Source organism: Buteo buteo, chromosome 1 (assembly GCF_964188355.1).
Source record: "Buteo buteo chromosome 1, bButBut1.hap1.1, whole genome shotgun sequence".
NCBI lineage: Eukaryota > Metazoa > Chordata > Aves > Accipitriformes > Accipitridae > Buteo > Buteo buteo.
The window spans coordinates 10212859-10236955 of NC_134171.1; the positions used below are offsets into that span (position 1 = coordinate 10212859).

A 24097-nucleotide genomic window follows, 5' to 3' on the forward strand; every position below is an offset into this window, starting at 1 on the left:
AGGTAGGCACTTAAAAATCATTTGCTTGTTCCTTGAGGGGGGTTGAAGTTAGTTTGTTTTCATTTTAAGGATGTTTGTCATTTCCAAGCTTCTGGAGTTTCATTCACGACTTCCCAAATGAGATTGAGTATCTGTGGGAATTCAAAAAATTCAACCAATTTTTTTTATTCTAAACTTTGCGATGATTAGCATCAGCACAGTCACTTTGAAAAACCTAATGTATCCAACAAATCCTTAGTTTAAGTTCATGCTCCCTTGTTACCACTTATCTTTGTGTTAACTGCTCTCTTACAGCTCATTTTTGTCAGGATAGCAGGAACCGTGCACCTCTTATCAGATTTCAGTCCTTTTCTCTCAGTCAGAGTCCAACTCCTTCCTTTGTCTTCCTCCTTCAGTTAAATATCAGTGTCCTAAATGTGGTATGCACACAAGTGAGATTCAGAAGGACATGCTGAAGTTCAGTGTAATTATACATAGATGCACTGTTGTACTAATATCAGAAATTCAATAACATCAGTAGTGAGTAATGCCCTCTTTTTTGCCACTGTGTAGGTACCAGCAATTCAGATCCTGACTTAGAAAACAACAGAAGTGTTTTGTGCTTGGTCTTGCTCTAGTTCTTCAGTAGATGTAGATCAACATCTCAGGGCTGCCTTCCTGCAGCCTAGGAAAGCACAGAGGTTGCAGGTTATATTCGTGATGCACTCACAAACTCACAGGAGAGTTTCCAAAATGACGGCTTGGTTTTAGTCAACGCTGCTGTTTTCCTCACCTTTGTGAGCAATGGAGCCGTGCCACATCAGCATTGTAATACAGAGGAGGGAATACTACAAGCACTGACAATAAGTGTGAGGGATTTTTATGTTATCACCCACTAGTTTGCACATGGTCTGGTGTGATTCATCATCTTCGCAAAATGGGAGAGCAGCTACAAGGAGAGCAATTTAGAAATCTCATCCAATTGAGCTGTGAGGAAATCAGGCATAACAAAAGAATGGAAACAGTTGCTGTACCCCAGGCTTACTTTAAAACCTTCACAAATTGAAAAAAAATACAAATATCATGAACTGTGAAGTCAGGAAAGAAGGGATAACTCTGAGATGGTCTAACGTATGTATAGTGAAACCATACTGTTAGGATTTTTAACTTGCTGTGATTTAGGGAACCTAGTTACAGAAGAGGTACGTACCTGCATTAGACCTCCCAGGTTTTCAAGGCTCTTTTGCTTTCTACCTGTCTGTTAGATGAGTTTTCAAAACAAGGCTGTGTATTTGAATTGAGGAATTTCTAGAGTCTGCCAAAAAAAAGTGGAAGATTTTTTCCTTCCTCTTCACCCTCCATCTCTGCCAACAATGGACGGTGTTGTCTGTCTTGTAAACACTTCAAGAATTGTTTGTTTTAGAAGCCATGCCAAATACACTGTTTTTCTGAATATTCAGCACTGGTTCCTGAGATAGTGTGTCACTTCTTTGTTTAGTGTTTTAGCTGAGGTTTTACGTGTCTCCTCTGTATCTCCATAGGATATTTATTTATCTGCAGATCCTGAATATTTTGAATGTGATGGTTAATAAATAAATATATAAAATCCCTCTCTGGATCGGGGGTAGGGGTGACAGGACAAAGGGAGAAATAGGTCTATTTTTTTAACAAGAATAATTCATCAAAATTAACAAGTGTTTTGGTTTTTTGTTTGGTTTGGGGTTGTTTTGCTTGACTGGTGTCAAATAGCTCAAGCTGAAGTTAAGCTGGGGGTCCTGGTAGGCAAGTTGAACATGAGCCATCAGTGTGCCCCTTGTACTAAAGGTGGCTGCTGTTAGGCAGGGTGTTGCTAGTAGGTCAAGGAAGGTGATCCTTCCCTTCTGCTCAGCACTGGTGAGACACATCTGGAGCGGTGAGTCCAGTTCTGGGCTCCCCAGTACGAGAGAGACATGGACATACTGGAGAGAGTCCAGCAAAGGACCACAAGGATGATTCAGGCCTTGGAGCATCGATCAAACAAGGAGAGGTGAGAGCTGGGACTGCCCAACCTGGAGAAGAGAAGGCTCAGGGGTGGGTCTTCCCAATGTGTACCAATATCCGATGTGGGGGCGGCACAGAAGACTGGTCCAGACTTTTCTCAGGGGTGCCCAGTGACAGGACAAGAGCCAATGGGCACAAGTTGAAATAAATGAAATTCCATTTAAACGTAATCAAAACCTTTTCTACCGTGAGGGTGGTTGAACCCAGGAGCAGCTTGCATAGAGAGGTTGTGGACTCTTCATCCTTGCAGACGGTCAAAACCTGACTGGCCACAGCCCCAGGCAGCCTGCTGTAACTGACCCTGCTTTGAGCAGGGAGGGGTTGAACTAGACAATCTTTGGACCTTCCTGTTCCCAAGCTCAACTATTCAGTGATTTTTGCAAAGTTACCATTGATTGTGACAGTCATAAATTTGATTTAGACAAATAATTCATGCCTAGACCTGCTGTCTTCATCCAGAAGTTCCAGTAAGTTTCCCTCTGTTTCCTTCAGGTACTGGCTCCATGCCCATGTCCTTTTCTGTGAAGTTTAATTCCTATCAGTACTCTCGCACGCATACAGAATTTTCCATTATTGATTTAATGCATGCTTGAAAGTTATTCTACTGTTTATTTCCTAAAAATCCCCTCCTTCATGGTCAGTCTTGGCTTCCAAATCAGTAGGCTTTTATGTGTTTGTTTTATCCTCTTTCATATTTGATCTCTCAGTTGGCAAAGAGCTGGAGTGAAAATCCCAAACTCCAGACACACAAACACAAGTTGACATTTTCTGAACCTGAAGTCCACAGCTGTTGCTTCAAAGAGATTCTGCCTTTCCAAATGTGAAGGATCCTGCACTACTTACACTGGGGTCTGAGTTTACCAGCCTCAGCTGTCAGCCTCTTGTGTAGATCAGACTCATCTTGACTCATGAGCAATTGCATCACTAGTTGGAGTAATTGCACCAGTATAAACAACTGCGTAGCTACAGGTTGTACTGGTTTGGCGCACTGAAGACCTGAATGGCTGTTGCAGGTTGTGTTGCTACTACAAGTGCTCCCTGAATGTGGCTGAACTTTCACTATACAAACCTTTCCTGTTTGGAAATAGGTGTTAATGATGTGTTGATACACTTAGTGAGGCAGGTTTTGAACTACAGCCTGTTCATGGACATCAAGTAATGGGATGGGGTTGGGTGTACTGGAGACTTGTTCTTTGCTCTATAGCTGGAATTTTTAGTCAATATAGCTTTCGAAGGTGTTGGGTTTGGGGTTTTTTTTTTAATGCACTTAAAAAGTTGCATGATTGTTGTAATTATTTAAGTACGTAACCCCCAAATTTGGACACAGCCTTAAACTACAGCAGCGCGTCAGGCCTCGGAGCTGGCCTCTTCAACCCAGGCATGTTGAATCGGTGGCTGCCTAAAGGTGGATGCAGCTTGCTGGTCCTTGCAAAAACTGGTTGAGAACTCTGGTATGGAACCAGGCCTGCCTGCTTGCTTATTCTTTGTCAACCACAGGGAGGAAAAACATTTAAATAATGTGGAAAACTATGGAAAGAAGAGCCCTAATGGAGTCTGTAGCCTGTGACCATACAAAGTGTCTGTACAGGTGACCCAAGGCTGAGACTTTTAACGTACCCAACCCAGGGCTTTCTCCATGAAATCACAGGGTTGTCTCATTGAAACGATGTCAAAACAGTTGCACTGTTTGCACAAAGCTTGTTCTGGTTTGTGTTAGCACCATCTCTAGAAGAACTGCAGGGATGCCCCTGTGTTGTGCATGGTGCCACGAAGCACAGTGCTTAAATGAGTCACAGCCCTTCCCGAAGTCTTCCTCAAGTTGAAAGCTGCATAGAGGGTACTAGAACTTGACTTTTAAAGTCCATTCCAACATTAGCCACTTTAGTATTGTTATAAGGATTAATATTAACACCGGCTCGTAGACAAACTGCTCAAAGATTCAGAAGAATCGCTGAAGGGGTATGCAAGACCAGCTTCTTGCTTATAGACATTGGGGTCCTTTTCTGTAGGTGCTGGGGACATTATGTGCCACTCTGGTTAAGGAAGCAACCTAAGAGATCAATTTTGTGAAATCTGTTACAAGTTATTATTTGTTCTCACTGTTCGTTTTTGCACTATTGCAGCAAACCAGCAACACTTGCAAGTATGTATAGTGCAGGCATCCTTCTGGGGCTTGGCTCAAAATCATTCAGTTGCCCAGACTCTAAAAGAGGTCCAGTTAAAAATTTGGTGACTGCAGGATCTGGGTTGTTTACAGCTGCTGGGAAGGCAAAGGCACGGGCTGGCTGCAGGGGAGAGTAAAAGGTAGCGCTCGCCTGCCTTTCCAGGCAGTATTTCCCAACCTTGTTACTGCCCAGTGTGTGTAACAACTGATATTAATGCATGCAAGAGAGCAGAGCAGGAGGGAGAGTGTCCTCATGCTGTTTTGCAACACTGCACATTTGAATTTCCTCAGCTGTGCTAAGAGGAAGTGCTTATTTGGCTTTGCTGCCATTTCAGGAAGGATAAAGCTCCAGTAAACTTTCCCTGAGAGTCACCTGGAAACCACAGAGATAAAAATTTATATTTGCCCACTGCCTGTCAAAGGAGATGCCACCAGAAGGAAACTTAGGACAAGGTGAGTGCAAACCCTGAGTTGAGGAGAAAGGCAAGACCAGTGCAATCCCCACTGCACGGGAGTTAAACTGGTCAGCACATACTATTTCCCCCTCCTCCCCAAATGGTTATTCTTGGGAGTCGAAGACTGACATTTTGTAGGAGGGGGTACAGTGCCATGCGACCGGTGTGTGTAGGTGCAACAAAACAAAGCCTCAAAACAGTTCACAAAATAAGTTGTCACCCGTTCTTTGGGTGATGGTGATGAGGTGGTTGTGCTCATCAATATTTTCCACTGCACGTTGTGCCTCCCCAGGAGCTGTCACCATGCAGAGAGTTTAGGGGATTCCGCATCTGCTTATCAAAGGATGGATCTCGTGTGGGAGGGGAAAGCCTGCCTGCACCCCACACTGGCTCCTAGTCTCGGCCACAGAGATTCATCTAAAAAGATCAGTTTAGTGCACAGAACTGTCTCTAAAACACCCTGGTCTAGTCCACTGCTTTGCCTCTGTGTCTCTTTCAAACAAATTCCACCTTACTCCCCTTTCCAGACTCTCTCTGCTCAGTGGCAAGTGCTGCAGAGCTGTTCCCTCTGCTGGGAGATGAATTCCTGGTTTGCATGTGGCACAAATCGTTGGGGCTGTCGAGGATCTCCCCTCAGTCCCAGCACACCACTGGGCACAACCTGTGTCCTGTATATTCTGGAATATCTTTCTTGCATGAAGACTTGCCCTGAAAAGGTGTAAAACCTCGCAGGTGGGAAAGTGATGTTACCTCTGGAGATGAAGTGCCTTTTGATGACCACTCTTTATAATACAAGAGGTACTTGAAGGAGCAAGAAGGGCAATCATATGGTGCTTTTGAGGCCAAGCTGTGTGTCTTGGTGATTAGAGGCACTCAAATAGGGTGGCCAGTGTCATGGGCTCTGGGTCCTGCCCCAAGAACTGTTATTGTGTTTGAGTGTCATTGGAATAGGGCACAAGTGAGTCTGGTGATCAGTAAGTGGACTGCTCAGGGGAGAGAGAGAGCCTGACCTCCTCAGTCCTATTAAAAGAGGTAACTTGTGGTTTTAAAGCTATTTTAGAGTTACAGGGGAGCTGTCAAAATTCTGCTTCATAAAAAAACAAGAGGTGCAAGCTCAGAGGCAGAGCATCTTTTGCATCATTCACCCTCTAATAAAGGCTAAAATCCCTTTTTTTAGCACGAGAAGCGTGTGTACTTGCACACGCATGCCTATTGCCTGCTATACCCAAGTTCCAAATTCCCTGCAAACCACTGCATTCCTCAATCGTTCCCTGGCAATGCCACGTTACCTTCATCTATATCCCTTCAACTTCTCTTCAGAGGGTTGTTTTTCATGGCTAATTGTAGGTCTGACCTTGCAATTACTGGTAGTGTGAGCTTCGGCTTCCTGTTTAAAAGCTGCTCTCAGGACGCAGGTCTGTAGTGATGAGGTTAGTCTGGATTTCGCTTGCTCTTCTTGCAGGCTGTAGCTGCTGTTCTGTAGGATTTTCACGTGCTCTGGACTCATCTCTTCCCCTCTCAATATGCTCACCCAGCGAAGAGCATCCCGGACAAATGAATGCTGGTAACTGGGAGGCTGTTGTTTTAAGAGCATTAAAGTAGATCACCGTGACCCTTTTTAATGAATTTTGTAATTGCAGTAAATGAAAAGACTTTTACATTTTCCCAGTCCTGCCATTGATAGATGTAAGTTTTAACAACATTTAGACTCTGTCCAGGCAGTTGCATTTGGTGTGATGCCCCTCCTCTGTGTTGTGCAGAAGTGAAGCACAGACAGACAGACTTCCTGCACTTCTCTGCTTCATCGCTGGTGTGACAGGGGACGTGTCCGCACCCTAAGACTCATCTCATGTACATTCACAGTTGGCATCTGTTTGATCTTCAACTACAGGTGCAACTTGTGCCTCCCAGGTGAAGGTTTGCCAGCCTCGCAGCAGAGGACATGCGTTGCTGGAGAGCTGTCGCTGGGAAGGAGACCTTCCCCACTGCTGTTCCCAGGTGGGCCTGCACGGAGGTACCCCAACATGGGGAAAGATGCCCCCCTTAAAAACACGTCCTTTCATGTGCCCACCACGCGTGTGTGTAACAGCTGCTGTTTCAGTGCATCACTTAACTGCCTGGAGAATATGGCGTGTTTTAGGGGTCATGTCACGTTGTGAGTAAGGAGGGTCTGGAAGATGCAGCTGCTGGTGGACCTCTGCCCCGCTCACCTCTGTGCTGCTCTTGCTCCTCTGGGTCTTTGCTTTGACTGTCCTGTTGTCACGTGTGAGGGGTGGCAGAGGTGGGCTTTTGCAAAGTGCTCTAAGAAGTCTCGGAGGCCATTAAGGATGGGAACTGCTCTAGCTCTTGTTTTCTAGGGACCCTACACCAGGTCTCTGATGGGGCTTGCTTGGTGGCTCTGGCAGCGCAGAGCAGTCAATGCTCAAGGAGCAGTTCCAAAAATGCACCCAGGAGGTGTGTCTCGTGGGTAATAGATGTTCCTGCTGGTAAGGATCAACCACTACTGAAGTTTAGGGATCAAATTAGGACTGGTTTTTGTGGAGGGTGGAGAGGCCCCTTATCACAGCAGCTAGGATCAAAGGAAGATCCCTTTCTCTCCGGAGATATCTGGTTCTGGTCTGCCAGCTGTCGTTAGGGGTGGCACATGGGAGAGCTCTGTCCTTCCACCCGGGGAGGTAAGAAGGGGCCTTGCATGAGGTGGAGCAGGTACTCAGTGCTGAGGTCGGAAGAGGGGCTGAGAACCACTAAATGAGATCTGCATTACTGAGGGCGAGTTCAGACGGTGGGAAGGAGGAGTAGGATGCTCTTTTAGACTGTGCTGAGCTGTGGTGTGTATGAGTCACTTCACAACCCACCAAGTCCCCCTTTCTCTTGGTAGGTTATGTTCTTCCTTGAATGTCTGTGAACCTTTGCATGCCTCTCTGGATGCCTGTGCTTCCTTGAGATGTGGTGGTGATGGTCAGAACAAGGGCTGATTCCTCTGTGGGTGACTGAGCTCGTTTCCTAACTCCTTTTCCCCTTCGTATGAGCTGGGATTGCTTAGTCCAAGCAGATCTGAGCTCCTGTCACTTCCCCCACCGTGCATCCCGAGAGAGATGGAGACCCTGCCCCGTAGCGTGGTCTGAGACCTGCTTCTCACCGGGCAGGAAAATCTCCAGGGCTTTGAGCGGGACTAGTCACAGTGGGGCTGCTCCCAGAGCTGGTATGTCTGCCTGGGGCTCTCCTCCCGGCCCAGGTGGCAGGCGCAGGTGGCTGGCTCGCACGAACCGCAGCTGGCCCAGCCCAGGGAGGGCTGCGGAGGGGCACAGCTGGAGGGAGACCACAGGTTGGCACCTTGCCCTCCGTGCCAGCAAGGCACCATTGCCTCGGCGTGGGCTCCTGTCTCGGCAGAGAAGGTAACGCCAGGCATCGCCCAAGTCCGGATTGCTGTGGAGCAGGACGCTGAGCTGTGAAACCCACTGTCCCGTTCAGCCACGCCGGTTTGGGCTGTGCAGGGGAGGTTTGGGACGTGGCTGGAGGAAGCCTGGCTGCAGCAGGAACCCAGCAGCTCAGCAAGGCATGAGGTGTGCTAGTGCTGGCCAAAGAGCTGGCGGGGCAGACACCAGGCTTGCCCGGTAACACGTGTGCCCCTCTTGTAAAAACCGCCTGTGATATTTGCGTGTAACCAGGAAGGTGTCTGTCTATCGGCGATTTAAAAAAAAAAAAAAAAAAAAAAAAAAAAAACAACAAACGCACACATGCTTTTTGTATGAAGACAGATTTGACAAAGAGGTTGGGTGAATGCAGGGTGGGGGAGGCGGGGAGAGAAGGGTGCAGCGGTGATAGGGAGGGGATGGAGGTGGATCTGCAAGTGCTGCACAGCTGGGTCCCGCTGCTCTTTCCTCCCTCCCACTCCTTGAGAAATTAGAGTGTGAAAGCCTCAGGCAAGGTGAGTTCGTGTGACACTGAGGAGGTGGGCGTCAGCACGAGCAGCCAGAGCTGCCCTGCTCGCGGGTGCTCGGTCCATCCATCAACCAGGTCTCCAGAAGACGTGCTGGAGGACCGGCCTGGGGAAGGACAGTCAGGGGAACAAGCGTGGTTAAGCCAAGTACACGTTTCATGTGTTTTGGGGGATGGGGAGGTTGTGCCTTCTAGAAACAAGCTGTCTCGTAACCCGCCATCGTTCAGTGCTGTTCGCAGTGGAGCTCCATGTGCTATGGAAATATCTCCAGTTCCTGAGGGATGCTGTGGGCCACTATGGATGCCATACATCCAGTGCATATTGTGAGGAGTTCCTGCACCAACAGCTTCTTACCAGTAAATGTAAAAAAGGAGGAAAAAGAGGAAAATGTGGACGTACTAAAGAGAAAGGGGAAGAATGAACTGAGCAGCAGCAGGAGTGGAGGCTGTGCTGCTTGGGATAGTTGGTGCCTTTCAAGAGCCCCTGTTTCAGCAGTTGCTGCAGCACCTTGTAAACCCCCACCCAACCTTGTTGGAGCTCTGACCCTCCAGCTAGGACGGCCCATGGCAGGGAACACTTCAGTGAGGGCGCTGGGCTGCGCTTTGCCCTTAGCGAGTGATTTGCAGCATCGGGTGAGAAGGCAGGAGTGCTTAACCTGATAACCCCATCCCTCTGCTGAGGTCCTGCTGGGTTGACCTAGTGCCTTGTAAGTATTTCTCATGCTTTAGGTTTTTAGCTGAACCCCCCCAGCTAGTAGCTACTGGAGCATGGTACTAGGAAATATTACTACAGCATACTTTGAATTCACATAGATTTTGTAGAAAAAGCATTTGAGACTTCCCTTTTTTTAGAATGAGAAGCACTGCTGTTCTGAGTATAATGGTGTGGCATCTTGTTTGGAATTTCCCTTGCTTTCTATATATACACACGCAGCGAAGCCACAGGAAATGGAAGTTTAAAAAAAAATACCATAGAGCATAGGTATCTTATTCTTGAACAACTTTTATTCTTGTAGTCAGTTTTATTATTAGTGAGCACTTCATCTTGAGGCATCATTTAAGGCTTGTTTTAAAAGACGTGATGTCCTAAATCATTGGAGGGGGAAGCAGGCATTACCTTAAAAGTTGCAGAAGATTTGAGAAGCTTTTTAGGCTCTGTACTGCCCATGCTACAGAAGACAGCATTATTGTTGATCTTCTCTCCCTTAGGGCTTTTTGGGGAGGGGACCAACTTCTGAGGCTTCTCCCAGTTGTACTTTCTGAGATTCAGTGAGTTAGTCTAGCCCACAGTTGCTGTCGTGGTTGTGTGCCAAGGGCCTACTTCTGCATGGCAACCAGCATAGTTATTAGTAAACAGCGTTTACTTTAAAATCCCAAGCAAAATACATTATAGTTAGGTCCAGGACTAATGAGAACCAGCTTGCTAGCACTTGGAGGATATATGGTCTGAAAACCTCATTGTTGGTGAGACAGCTGCTCAGGAGCTCTGAGCTCGTCCTGGGTCTGAACTCTGGCTGGTTTGGAGAGCAAAACTGAGGGAAGGTAATTTAATGAGGGAGAAATTTTAGGAGAAGGGATGGACTAATCATGAAGGTAATTGGTCAAATACATCTTGGCAGCTCTTAACATGCTAAGACACATTCCTGCAAGTCCCAGAAGAGACAGTTATCCTGCCTCCTCCCAGCCTCCCTGGACTTAGAGGTACCTCTGTATTTCTTCTAGTATTGGCATGCCTCTCCAATATGGGCATTGCTCACCAGCAGTGATAGGTTTACAGAAGCCGAAACGGGCATTAACTTTGCCTGATAACAGGGTTCAGTTATCTTGGATGCCTTTCGTTACCAATACAGCAAATAAGGAACCAGGTCCCATATGGTCACATAGTTTTTCTGTATCGTTTTAAGAGTCTCTTGTGTGAGGACTTGTTTCTGCAGTTTTACAGATGATGTGTGTTTCAGTGAACAAGTGTAGTACAAATGGATAATGAAAGTTCATAAAGTTTATGCTATTGAAGTTCCTTTCATTTTATGCAGTTACTTTCTTACTCATATGCCTTTATTGCTTTCTTTTGGGAAAGGAACTGGGTTACTTTTACCGTTTAACCGAACAAGACATGCACAACTTGGACGGGCATCCAAGTGGCAGAGAACACCAGTGTGAGGCCAGAAGGAGCTCTCCTTAACGTAAAGGGTTCAAAAAAATCCTGGGAGCTCATGGCTGCTTTCACTTTAGTGTTGGGGCAGTGGAGCTGACAGGTTTTATGCATTCTGGTCTACAAGTTGAGGAACCTGAACTGTGAATGTAGGTGGTGGTGGTGGTAATTGCTTGGGATGCCTTGATGTGTATGCTTTGATTGGCGAGGAGAGGGCATATAAAGATCTTACAGTGTTTCTTCAGGACATTTACCAGTCATTTTGGAAAAGTCAAAGCACTGGGTAATAGACAAGTTCTCTTAGGAGGAATAGTTTATGCCCTATAATCTGAGACAAACATTTGCATGTAAGACACTGGTAGTTCTTCATAGTGTGTGTAACCGATTTCTTGGTTAAGCCAAAACAAGAAAGAAATAGGTAAGGCTTTTTACCAGCTAGAAAAATAAAACTCAGTAGGAAAAGGTAAAGTAAAATAGCTCTGAAGTGAGGTGGTTTTATACTGAAAACCAGCAGATCTGTCCTAGATTTTTGCCATGGGTATTCAAATTCCAGTCATCATTTATTGCACAGCTTTAGGTGGTAGCTGTGATCTGTGCATGATCTGTAACTTCACCTGTTTGTGCCTGTTGGTCCAGTGTGGTCCTCGTTGTAGGTATATCCAGTTTCCCAGCACTGAAGTGCCCTCCTTTCCCAGGACTTATACTAATCTCTGCTTTGACTGGGCACTAACCCACAAGAATAGGTACTACTAATTTCTGGGTACTGCAGACTGCAGATTCTCATATCTAATTCTTGCATCTATTTCTAATAGTTGTAGGTCAGTCTGTCCCACTGTACCCACAGGGATTAACAAGAGGGGAAATCTATAGCAGGCATGAGCTTCTGATGTATATTAAAGCAGTGATTATCTCAATGCAATAAAAAAAAAACAACACTGCCAAGATCTAACTCACTTTATTGTTGTGTTTGTAACTGTCTTGTAATGTGAATCACTAAAGTCCATATTCTGCTGTATCAATCACCGGCGATACAGTATTGATGTACACTGAAGCTGTAAACAAGGTTTGTCTAATGAGAACAGTCAGAAACAGTAAGATTAGCTTATGCCACAGGAAGTTTAATCATACGTTTCTCAGCCTATATTCTGTGGGCTGCATCTGATCTCTAAGACCTTAAAAGGCAATGTATAAAATGGTCACTAAAAAAAGAAGAAAAAAATAAAAATCTCTGCATGTTTGTGCATGTTGTGTTGGGAACAAGCAGTTGGTAATCAATTACAGGTTTGCAATCAGTTAAAGATTAGATTAAGAAGAACAATTGCACCTGCACACTGCATGCAATGGCCCATGCATCTTTTTTTGGCAATATCCCACCTAAGACAACATTGGCATAAACCATTGTCTTTCTTTGGGGCTGCAACAGGATCCTGAACAGGAAACATCAAGGAAAATATCCACAATCTTCCTAAAGTGTAGTACTGGGAAGGAAGCAAAGCAGAAGACAGGAGCGTTGTTACACAAAGTAAATTTTTTTAATTATGAAAGGTCCTGGTTGCAGTATGCCTTTACTTTGTATCCCCTCCTTAACTCCAGCTCTGACATGGTGAGAAACACTTGGAGCCAAGGCTGAAAAAAAACCCGTGGCTCTGTTACATTTGTACACTGTAACTTCTGATACTTCTCAAAACAGCTCCCTGTGATTTGTTGAAGTTATTGCCAGTCTAAGTAGGGTAATAAGACGTTTAAGCTAGCACTGGCATCATCACAGACGTGTGGTAGGGTAGGGCGTTAATGTGCTCTCATGCATCTGAAAGGTCATTCTTCCTCACGTAAATGAGGAGTGATTTTTCAACATATGTGAAAATAGTCTGAGACACTGGTTATCACTGAAGTAATGAAATAACTCTTAATCTGAAACCATGACATTTAGTTAGCCCTTAGTATAGTTACTGGGACTATTTCACATTTAAATACTTACACTGAAAGAGAGATTTTTGACCACTTTACTAATGTAGTAAAACAACTGCACAACCACTTTTATTATAAAAATAATCCTTAGGTAAAATAGGAATACAGTCAATAATTACACAAATACACATTTACAAATGTGTAAAATAGTTACTTATTGCACAGAAAAAATAAATATCCCTGTACATTGTTTCTGTGCAAGAAGACAGGCTAGTTTTAGTCAATAACCAGCCCTTTTACGTTTTCTTCACTTCTCCTGATTTCAGTGGAACACAAGGATTTTCAGATGAGATGTCTGAAAGTTCAGCCTCAGTAGACTGAGAAGAAAATACTTTCGCTTTTAATCCAGATAAAGCACAATAAGATTTTTTCCTATCTATCTTCTGCCAAAATGCTTCTCCCCCGTTCTTCAGCCTACGTTTTTGGAAGAGGAGGAAAATTTCAAGTTCAGTAATTTTTTTCACAAGACTTCAGACTGCTGTGAAGAATTAGACTCAAATACAAGTCAAGCTGCACTCTGAAGCTAACTACCACTGTAAGTTTCAGTTTAGTTTGTAGTAGAATTTGCATTATTCTTGCCTTCCTCACAGTTGTTAAAAATAGTTCTTCATAAAAACACTTTGCTTTATCTTGAAGTCTTTCATACAGTCCAAGAGAAGGTGAAATCAAATAAGAGGTAGATATTGTTCATCCTCCTAATTTCTAAGAGTTTTACTGTCTATAAAGTAGTGATCGACTTACACGCTTCACATCACGTGGTCACTGACAACATTCAGCAACGTGCTTGAGGAATTCATCACTGAGTTCATCACTGAAAAACCTCATACAATGAGGGCATCTAAGTTCACCCTGTGCCCTGCCCTCAGATCCTGAGTTTCCATTGTTCGCAGGAGGAGAAGCTTGTTCAGACTGTGAAGATGTTCTTCTCAAGCCTGTTTGGCCTGGGCTATTGCCTCGTAGATGTTCAACGTTCGTCTGTACATACATATGATTTTGGTTACCAATGTGAACTCTGAAATGACTACTTGTGTCTCTTGAGTCCTAGAAAGAGAAAGAAGAGCTCTTGAAAAACATGAAGTAAAAAGATATTCTTTAACAGACTATTTCATCACCTTTATCTGAAACACTGCTCATGTTTTTATCAGAAGATTTGTAAATAAAATACGCATCAGTTTTTGCAGTTGTATTAATATAGTTGTAATAGAAGGCTTGTAGAAAACACAGAATATAGCCAGTATGCTACTTTAAAGATGCCACTGTTACAAGCGTCATGGCCATCCTTCTCTTCCTTCTAAGAATTCACCCTTAGTATGTTGATCCAAAATAGAAGGGAAGCAGACTGGAAAGGGGTATTACATGTGTATTGGGAAACATCTCCACTAGAACTGACTATGAAATAATGTCAGTTTTGATAGCTGCCCTGAGCTGAAATGGTTTTAGAAGTACTAAATTTTTTTAAAAGTCTATTTAAAAGTATATTTTAGTCCTGAATCCTGTTGACGTGTTTAATTGAAAAAGTAGGATGTTGCTTCCTTACCTGTCTTCTTGCTAGTTGGTGTTGCAGACACGCAACTTCTGCCTGAAGCTCTTGTATTTTACTCTGTGCTCGTTCTCTGTCTGATCTCTCAGATGTGAAATCATCTTTATAAACTAGGACCTGAAACATGATTATTATGTTAATATTTTATAAATTAGAGCACTGGAAGGTTAGACTAAAAAGTTGAGGCTGTGATTCCTTTGTAAATACTCATTCTGAAGATCTCAATATTATGTTCTCTACCATATCTGATACTTTAAAGGTATTTGTATTTCTTTTTCAGACCTTTCATATTTTGTATTAAATCCAGCAGAACTGCATGCAGTTCTTTAAGTAGTGAGTTTCCTTTAAATCTGTGTTGTTAAGTATCTGTATAGCCAAATGTGGCAAGACAAGTGGCAAATGTCAAAAGAAATAATTCATTTTTCCCCCTGGGACTTCAGTGATCTGGGGAGAAACTAAGAATTCCCACCTCTAGGAAAAAGAAACTTAATGACCTGTTGCTCCAGCATTTGTATGCGCTCATTATCTCCTTCACTAGCCTTCTTCACATCTTCTAATTCTCTCTTTGTTTTTATGCATTCATTCATTTTTTCCTCCAGTAGCTTGTTTAACCGGAATATCTCCTTGTGCATCAGGTCAGAATTCGTTTGTGCTGAAGCTATGCCATGCTGCTGCTCCAGTTGAGACTTCATCTCTTTTAGCTGCAAGTGGAGTCGCTTCACATACTCATCCCTACTCGCATCGTATTTCTGCCATTTTGCATTTAAGTCTTCCACCTGAAAGATTACCCAGGAGAGTCATGAAGAACATGAAGACAAAAACTTCCAAGCTTTCACAGACTGTCTATATGTGCAGGACCAAAATTCTCTAAAAGACAATATAATATGCTGACTCAACCGCTGAGTGTGGCTGAGCCGCTTTACAGGTGAGCAGAAGATTATCGTGCTGTAAGCCAGGCTCTTCATGGGCAGCCTTCCCCATTCGCCAGTCCATAGGGACGGTATTAAGTAATATGGAATGGCAGGGGTTGGCAGTCACCGTGGCCCTGGTGCTGTTCTCCTGGGGTGCAATACTGATGCACGGAAGGAACACAAAAATTTTCTTCTGCAGTGTATTTTTAATAACAAAACCCCAATACATTAAAAACAATGTAATAAGTTGTTCTTAGCTAAGGGAACAAAGACAATGTGCCATGTTGAAAGGACTAAGAAGAATTTGGGACTCGCATTAAACTGTCATTTAATTAGATTAACCAGGTCTTACCTATGCCAAATTTACTGTAATTCAGCAATACTCAATCAAATCTTAATCTTGTACAGAATGAAAGTACTCACGTGAGCTACTTTTTGTTTTAACATCCTGTTTTCATCTTGCAGGTTGCAGATAAGAGCTTGAAGTGAAGTTTCATTGTCTAAAAGCTGTAATTTTCAGATAAAGGGAGTGTTACTTTAACATAAAAATCCCAAATGCTACTTAGCTATGCTGTTAAACTGTAAGTAATCTTTTTTTTAATTCCTCTAAAACTATTTGCTAAATACATATATTATTTCTATATAGTATATTTCTAAATACTAATAGTATAGCCTACAGTTTTTGTTATTAATAAGCAGAGCAAAAACATACTCAGGTTTTTACTACCTTGCTATTGCTTTTAAATAGGTATGTGTCGTCATAAAAACATACCTGTCTTACCAAATTCTGAGCCTACTGAAGGTAACAAGAAAAAATACCACACATTTTACATGCATGAGGGTCTACACTGATGACAACAGAGCTTAACAGTTTACACGAACTCCTTGGAAACTACTTGTTTGGAGTGGGGGAATGCATGACAAAGACACAGATATGCCTTCATCTTGCTTTGTTATTACTGTCAATTTTGGCCAGTACTAGGAAGAAATTACTGAGGGGGGAAAAAAACCCTGCTTGCTAAATAATTGACTAAAATGATACCCCTTTTTTACAGTTGTGACATCTGCTTAAAAAACCCCCGGTGTATGTGAGTAATATAGAACTCTTTTGTACAAAATTCCCTAGAATCAGCTAGTAATTGCATCTGAAATTTCTCTTCTTCAACAGGGAAGTCCCCACCGTACAAGGTTAGCTACTTATTACATATATCAAAGTCAACCAAGTTTCCTGTCTATCAATTACACGTAAAATTTATTAATACTAAATGCCTCAAGTCCCTTAAAAAGTCACTTTTTTCTTATATCTGGTCAACCTCTATTTATTACAGGTAACTTTGATGTGAATAAGTTTTCTTTGGAAATACTCGTGGGATGTTTTACAAAGTCGAAGTGAGCGATGTATAGTTTATCATAAAAGCATAGATGAGTGGTCATGTGAAACACAGCATTACCACTACGTAGCAGTAAGAACATGAGACACAATTATTCTTTTTTTGTGAGAACTGGCTGTAGCATCCTACTCAATGCTCTGATCTGTCATTGGGGGTGGCACCTCTAGTGTTATTTCCTTATGGTATTATCATGAATTATCTAACAACTCTGAACCATCATGACTTCTGGAAAAACAGAATAACATGATCTACCTCTACCTTATGCTGAAAAGCTTCAGCTAAGGTGATGCAGCAAAGTCATACAGCTGTTAGCAAAGTACGCCAAAATCCAGGTGTTCCTTTGTGCCCCTCAGTAGCATTTCTGTCACCTTCCTATCATGAAACAATTTTTCTAAACATCCCTGCTGGAGAGAAATATTGCCTGGCATTGGGAGGCCAGGGGGGAACCCCAGAGCCAAAGAAAAAAAAAGGTAAGACACCTTGACTCATTCTTCCCTAACCAACTTTCCATAGGTCTGTACTGTGTGTGCAAAGCCAAATCCTGATCTGAGAAGACCACGTGCTATAGAGTTCTTCATATAAACACTACTTTAAAATACCTCTAGTTTGTTTTGTGATTTACTTGCTTAAACAAGTAATCAGGAGATACCACCTTCAAAAGCGCAGCACCATCTAGTGATGCCCAGAAGCCTGCTGCGGTATAAAGAAGGTACAGTCTCCTGGATATGCAGGGAAGAATGGTAATCATCAAATTGCTAAGGTTAGAAGGGACCTCTCAAGATCCTCTCCTCTCCAAAAAAAGCCTCTGATGATGACATAAGTGAGACGGCCAAAATGCAAGTGACTGACAACTGCTTCCATCCTAAATTTTTGGTACTCGGAATTGTTTAGAGTTTGCCATGGTAGTCTTTTCACCCTACACAAACTTATTGAAAGGGATGTTTCTCACCACTCCCCAGTTACAACTATCACATTGTAATTAACACCTCAGAAGCTAATAAGACTTCAAAGAAGCATAGTAGCAGTAAGAATACCTGATTAGATCTTTCGGTAGGTATCTGGTCATCTGAATTCCCCTTCTCTTTTCTTTGCTTCTCTTCTAGACATTTTGCCAGATGTTGACACATTTCTGCTGTGGATGCTAATTTGCGTTGAAGTTGATGAGTTTCATCAGTGAGTGAACGGCACAAAACATCGCTGGTAGCCTGAGCCTTCTCTTTCTCTGCCAAGCTCTTCTGAAGTCGTAAGATTTCTCTCTCCTTTTCATATGGAGGCTGATTTATCATTTGCTGTATCTCTCCGTTTTTCTCCTCTAGTTGCTGATTCAACTTCTGTACTTCCTAAACATAAGGGGGAGGGGAAGTTATTTAAAAGCAAAGTGAACTCAAAAGCCAAAATATGTCTAAGACTGAATTCCATACTGCAGTAATGCCATATCGTTCCTATACTCACTGCAAAAGTACTTAAAAAGTAAAAGAAATCCAACTCATTTCTATATAATCACTTGACCTTGGAACCGACAGATCGATCAGTCAAAATCAAGAACTGCTCAGAGAGCTATACAAGCATTTCCTAGTCAGTAGAATGAAGAAACAACCAGCCAAAATTCAGGAAGATTTTATGAAAAGATAGACAGCAGCCACAAACTAAAGATAGAACTTACAAGAAATGAATTAAAGGAATAACTATTGAGACTGAGAAATGCTTACTGGTCCTGCATTATAACTACCAGATAGTAAAGATTTTCTTGGGGGAGGGGGGGGTGTGGTGTGGAGAAAAGAACTGGAAAGTCATCTTATCAAAAACCAGTGAAGCGTATTCATTGCTTGGCACTGTCATAAGGACAAAGCAGCAGGAGCATACACAGCAACTTTCCCACCTAGGAAAGGATGAGTGACAAGGACAAGCAAACAGAAAATTAAATCCATGTGGCAGCAATGACTCTATTTTGGCCATAGCTGACTCTCCAAGCTATGTGAGCAGGTCGGACATACTCTTAGGAGACAACTGTGTATCTTGTTGCCACACATTCTTATTGAATTGGAAGCTCTGTGGGATCATCAGCATGGCATTAAGTTAATGTCTCTGCAGGTGTTTGGAGTAGGAAGAAGTTTGCTTGCTGACTGGGGTAAACCACTTTGTAGTACCATGCATCTGAAGTACCAGTCCTGACGTTGTCAAAACCAGCTTGTGCTCAATATCCTCAAAAAGTAGCGGATGCTGATAACAGAAGCCTCTGCAGCACGGCTCCTGCAGAATCAATGACGCCCTGGATGCCAGCATAGACCATGAGACAGGTACAAGCTTGACTCTACCCTTCCAGTTCTTCGGGAGGGCTAATGGAGCTGTAAATCACAGGGAACACTCTTCTTTGCCAGCATGTAGGCCTCTGACTTCACAAAATGTCTCTCTTTTGGTGGTGTTATTTTTAGTGACAATGATTTCAGTGTTTCTGATTTGGGCATAAAATATTTTTATCTAAAAAGATTAAAATTAGTATCTAACTTACAGAGACAGTACTTGTTCTTATTACTGATGTTTAAATTTTTCAGCATCGTGCTAAATTTCCCTTTTGCTATAGATTAAAGACATTCAGCATCAGACTTCAAAATATATTCAGATACCACAGGTTTGTCATCTGTCTGCAAAGTGTCAGTAAGATCACCTCTTATTACAAATTTCCAAACTTGAGCTTCTTTAAATGTGTTTTAGGTGAGTGTCATACATGGAAAATGTTTTGTATAAGCATTAGGTCAAGAGATTACTTATGACAAAAATACTTGTTTCAATTTTAAGTACTGCTTCTGGGTTTGGAAATTCCTTTATGCGGCTTCATATAGAAAGAAATGCTTTAAAATTCTTTAAGTATTTCAGACTGAACGTGGGAAAGTCTTAATGACAGTAACAAAAATAGCACTTGTGGTGGATGGGAGGGGATGCAGTTCAAAGACTTTTTTTTCCCTGTCATGAAAGATACTGATTTCCCTCATCTACCTCCTCACAATCCAGACTTGCCAGTTACTTCTCCAAGTATTAACGTGCTGCCTTAATGTCAATAGGAAAATCCATCTTTAAGTGCACTTTAAAAAAACCCACTTTAACAGAAAAAGCAGTGGCATCAGTTGTTTATCTTACAGAACAAAATGTTGCATCTGATAAAGAGGAGGGTCTTCAGTAAGTAATACAGAACTTGCAAATTTAGGGTTTTTTACTATTTTTCCTTCTCCTTGTGAAAATAGTTGCATGAAGATTCATAATGCCACGCTAAGTTTTTGGTTTAGGACTTCATGGTTTACCTCCTTGAACTTAATGCAGTGGGAACTACTGTTGGATAAGCATTGCACTGCAGGGGTCAAGACATTTGCTCTCTGGTCCAGGCTCTGCCACCACCCGCTTGCCGTGACAGTGGGCAAGTCACTGAAACCAAGTTGTCGGGGCTGGTGCCTGCGCACCCCCATCTGTCTCCACAAACGCGAGTGAGCAGTCTGAATGCAAAACGTCTGCATCCTCCGTTCAAGACAGCCCCCGCCGGGCTCACTGCACTGAAATCGCTCGTTTTTGCTGGAGCGGAGTGCGGAAACGCGGCTCCCGCCGTGCACGCTGCTGCCGCTCCTCGGCTATACGCGCACCCTTTCGCCCGGGCGAGGCGAGGCGCCGCCTGCCCGCGCTCTTGCGAGGGCATTCGCGGTTTTACCTGGCTCAGAGCTTCCACGCGTCGCGCCGAGAGTCGCTCGCTGTCCCTGAGCTGCTCCCTGGCCTGGCCCAGCTGCTCCAGCAGGCTCTCCACCAGCGAGCGGGCCGGCTCCGCGCCCGCCGCCTCCGCCTCGCCGCCCGCCGCCGGCTGCGGCTGCTGCTGCCGCCGGGCCAGGCTGCTCCGCAGCTCCCGGATGGTCGCCTCCTTGGCAGCCAGCTGCAGCTGGAGGTGCTTCAGTTGCTGAGCGGACTCGTGGTACAAGGTGCAGAGCGCGTTGTACCGAGGCACTTTATTCTTCAGGCTCCTGTTTTCCCGGTGCAGCTTCTCCAGCGTCTCCTCCACCTGTTTGAAGCGGGCCACCAGGGGGTCCGTACTGCTACCCTCGCTTACCGAGCACATGGCCGGGGAAGGTGAGCCGCGGTCACGCTGCTGCCCCTTCTCTTTCTTCTCCAGGGCGAGCAGTAATGCTGCCAGGTGCATATAAACCCGCAGAGGCGCCAGGCACGGCCGGGGGCGGTTGTTGTTGTTGTTGTTGCCGCTGCTGCTCCCGCTTCGCTCTTCCGCCTTCCCCGTCGGGGGCAGGAGGACGGCCGCTCTCCTTTAAGGGCTCGCAGGGCCCGCCCGCTCGCCCTCCCTCTCTCCTTCCCCGCCGCTTTGCTACGCCGCAGGCCGGGCCGGGCCGCGCTCCGCCTCTGCGGAGGGGGGAACCCCGCCGCGGGGGAGGGCAGCGCTTTCCTCCCCGCCGCCAGCGGGGGGGGGGGGGGAGCCGGCCCCGGGGGTAAGGCTGGTCGGGGAACCCCGGCGAGGGCTGAAAAGGAGAGAGGGCGCCCGGGGGCTGCGGGGCGGGAGAAACGGGAGCGGGCCGAAACCCGGGGGCGAGTGAGGGGGAGCGGGAGGCTGCTGAGGGGACGGGGGAAGTCCGGGCTGAGGGAGGGGGCGGTGGCTGAGGGGAACGAGGGGGGGGGGGGAGCGAGGGTCCTTCGAGGGGCTGGAGGACGGCGCTGGCCCCGCGTTGCTACAGCCCCGTAGCCCGGCGTCCCAGCAGGAGCCGCGGCGGGAATTTCCCGGCTCGGAAGGGGGCTTTCCCCGTTGGCGGCGACCCCCGCGGCCGGGCCGCTCGTCCCCCGTCACCCCTCTACAGAGGCGGCGGCGGTGGTCGGGCCGGCGCATGCGCCGCGGGTCAGGGCTGGCGGGGGCGGCCTCCCGCCCGACGCCGCCGCTGCGCCATGACCCTCACCCCGGGGGCGGCAGCCGGGTCTCTGCCCCGGCTTTGCCCCCGCAAACGGTGACGAAACGCCCAGGAAATCCTGTAGAGCGTGTTGGAGCTTGGATCGGTAGCAACGGGAAGGCTTCGGAGCCAGGCAAAGCAGCGCGGCGCTCCTCCGAGGCTTGCACAGCTTTGCAGGTTTTGAGGAGAGGCTTGGCTTAGGAAAAGGCCTCGAAGAGACCAAAATCTCCCGGTCGTCAGACTTCCCGTCATCAGCTCGTCTTTGTACCCTCGGGATTGGGCATGGAGATGAGCGGAGTTGGTGGGAGTACACCCAGCTGCCTGACACCCACCCCACGGACGGTGGAGGACGTCGTTAGTGGCAGCGTAGCGATAGAACCTGCTAACGGAGGACACGGCTGTTGGAGGGGTTGCCTCACAGCGGGAGGGGACGATGGTAGACTGGACCGGTGTGGTTTTTGGATTGGTTTAGTTTTGTCCGTGTCATCATACCGGTGGAACGGCTTGGGAGGAAGAAGCTGTAAACCAATACAAAAATAAAGCCTGGGTTACGTTTTGTTATTATTTGTAATAACGTTTACTGTGTGTATATGTATGCATGTGTATAATAACATATACCACACGGAGCTCTATATGTGCACACAGCCTTATTACACTCAGTTCAGCACGATCACAGAAGGTGCTTCTGGACCAAAACGCTGTCCAATGACAGAGCAAGTGAAAATCACCACATGCAAGTGGTAGAGGAGGAAAAAAGAAAAGACTTTGGTCAGTGTGATGGAGAGCAGCCTCCTATGTTGGCACCTTAGCTACTCGTAGGTGTCAGGGTAAAAAGATACAGCAATAAAGAATTTGCATGGAAGAATTTACAGGAATCAGAACATGATGAAAGGAGAGGATACTGAACTGTAAAGTCAAGATGCTCAGTGCCACTGGTGACGGATCAGAAGCCGCATGATACTGGTGTGTATGAAATGCAAGGTATAACGTTTCAGCCTTTCGTGAAGGCAGTGGGTGTAAGTTGAAACAAGAGGTTGCCATCAAATATAAGGAAAACTTTTTCCCTGGAAGAGCAGTCAAACATTGGAAGTGCTCTGAGCAGGAGTTTGGGCTAGAGACCTTCTGAAGTCCCTTCCAATGTGAATTATCCTGCGATTCAGTTCAGCTTTTTCAAGGTGGAAAGTCGTTGTTTTGTCACCTCAATTATGCTAGAAAGGGTTACCCAAAAGATTAGGAGCAATACATTCAAAATGGTCCGTTAGCTTAGCTGTTTCAAAAAATATAACTGAACTTTATGTACCTAGCAGATCCTGTGTGACAGAAAAGGTACAGGTCTGTGCTGTATTTGCTATTTCATCTTATAAATAATGTAAATACCCCATGATTAAGGACAGTGAAAAATCTGTGTGGAGGTTGAGGGAATACAGTTTTTGGTTTTTTACTTGTACAGCATTATATCCTACAACCTTAAGATATTGGTTTTGTTGTGAAGAAAGTAAAGTTACTGCTTCAAAATACCTGCACTTTATGGTTTTCCTATATACTAGTAGGAAAAGGGAAAAAAACTACATAGACTTCATTATATATTTTCAACATCATTGTGCTACAGTCAGAGCTAATTGAAAAATTCAGAGCAAGATTGCTTTTGATGACTGTCAAAATATTTTGTAGAAATGTATGATGAGGCCCTAGTAATGGAGAAATCTGTTTGATTTCTTGCCAGTTCAAACTGCAAGGAAACTCAGAAATCCAATGCCTGCAGATGGGGCAGTGATGTCCTTAGACCAAACATCAGGGAATTTAGTTAGCTATCAAACAGAATACTTTATAATACAGTTATATTTATACTCTTATATCAGTATATTAAAATCAAGCATTGCATCTGATTACTGAAAGTTTGGTATTAACAGTGCTTTGGATAAAGACAGCACTCCCCCAAGGAAAACACCACTGACTTAAGGGAAATTTGACCTGCGTAAGTCGTGAGTAAGAAATTGATCCCGTATGTTCTCGGGAATGCCCTTAGATGACTGTTTCCTTTTGTCAATTCTGAAATATGAAGGAATTCCTGGGAATTCAGTAAGAGAAGCTGGTGCCAAAAAATGAGTCACATAGTAAGATGTGTTTCATAGTGTACCTGGCTTTTCCGAGATTGCCTCTCGTGTGCTGTTCATGAGATCTGCTGATAAAGCAGCTGGTCTGTGGAGTGGCATAGTTGTCCTTTTTTTAGTTTTAGACAATCAAATTAAGGCTTCTTAAATACAGTAATTCTGGTCAGCAAATAATCGCATGAACAACAGGCATGCTGTGCACTACTTTATATAAAGAAAAAAACTTTATTCTCCATACCTAACTGGTCTCAACTTGAAATATAAGGTGAAGTTCATTTTAACTTTTTCTCAGGACAGGATGTAACAGGATATTAAAGCCACTAGAGAAAAATTTAACCTTAAATTAAATTTTATTAAAGAAATTTTAACAAAGTTATTTTGAATAAGTAATTCTATGCACATCACAATCAACTGTTATAACGCGTAAGAAGTGTCACACAGTGTGTGAACAGAAGTGATTAGGTACTACCTAGAAACAAAAAGGAGATGAAGCAGATCTTAGGAAACCAGGAAGAAGGAAAGGTG

General features: G+C 44.5%; 1 protein-coding gene and 1 long non-coding RNA gene across 3 annotated transcripts; one reads left to right on the forward strand and one right to left on the reverse strand.

The window, feature by feature from the left end:
* Nucleotides 1-6341: 6341 nt before the first annotated feature.
* On the forward strand, nucleotides 6342-18804 carry LOC142027106 (uncharacterized). The gene is made up of 5 exons (XR_012649024.1): nucleotides 6342-6636; nucleotides 14873-15162; nucleotides 15614-15729; nucleotides 17643-17782; nucleotides 18631-18804. It is a non-coding gene; the product is annotated as an uncharacterized LOC142027106 (long non-coding RNA).
* On the reverse strand, nucleotides 11549-21124 carry TNIP2 (TNFAIP3 interacting protein 2). 2 transcript variants are annotated; one of them, XM_075020691.1, is made up of 6 exons: nucleotides 20624-21124; nucleotides 17574-17879; nucleotides 15572-15655; nucleotides 14732-15013; nucleotides 14235-14354; nucleotides 11549-13738 (listed from the first exon to the last, which is right to left on the reverse strand). In XM_075020691.1, exons 1-6 carry the CDS (start codon nucleotides 20711-20713, stop codon nucleotides 13457-13459), a joined length of 1164 nt encoding a protein of 387 aa, XP_074876792.1. In that variant the 5' UTR covers nucleotides 20714-21124; the 3' UTR covers nucleotides 11549-13456. The 2 variants fall into 2 exon arrangements, with proteins under 2 accessions (XP_074876792.1, XP_074876706.1); XM_075020605.1 differs by having other exon boundaries at nucleotides 20234-21124.
* Nucleotides 21125-24097: the final 2973 nt, after the last annotated feature.

Excerpts from the sequence above, each read along its gene's own strand:
- TNIP2 (XM_075020605.1), bottom strand. The coding sequence starts at position 20,713 with ATGCACCTGGCAGCATTACTGCTCGCCCTGGAGAAGAAAGAGAAGGGG. Across the intron at positions 15,014-15,571 it reads TAAAACAAAAAGTAGCTCAC|GTGGAAGACTTAAATGCAAA; the intron begins GTGAGTACTTTC and ends GTAATCTTTCAG. Across the intron at positions 14,355-14,731 it reads TACAAATGCTGGAGCAACAG|GTCCTAGTTTATAAAGATGA; the intron begins GTCATTAAGTTT and ends ATCATGTTTCAG.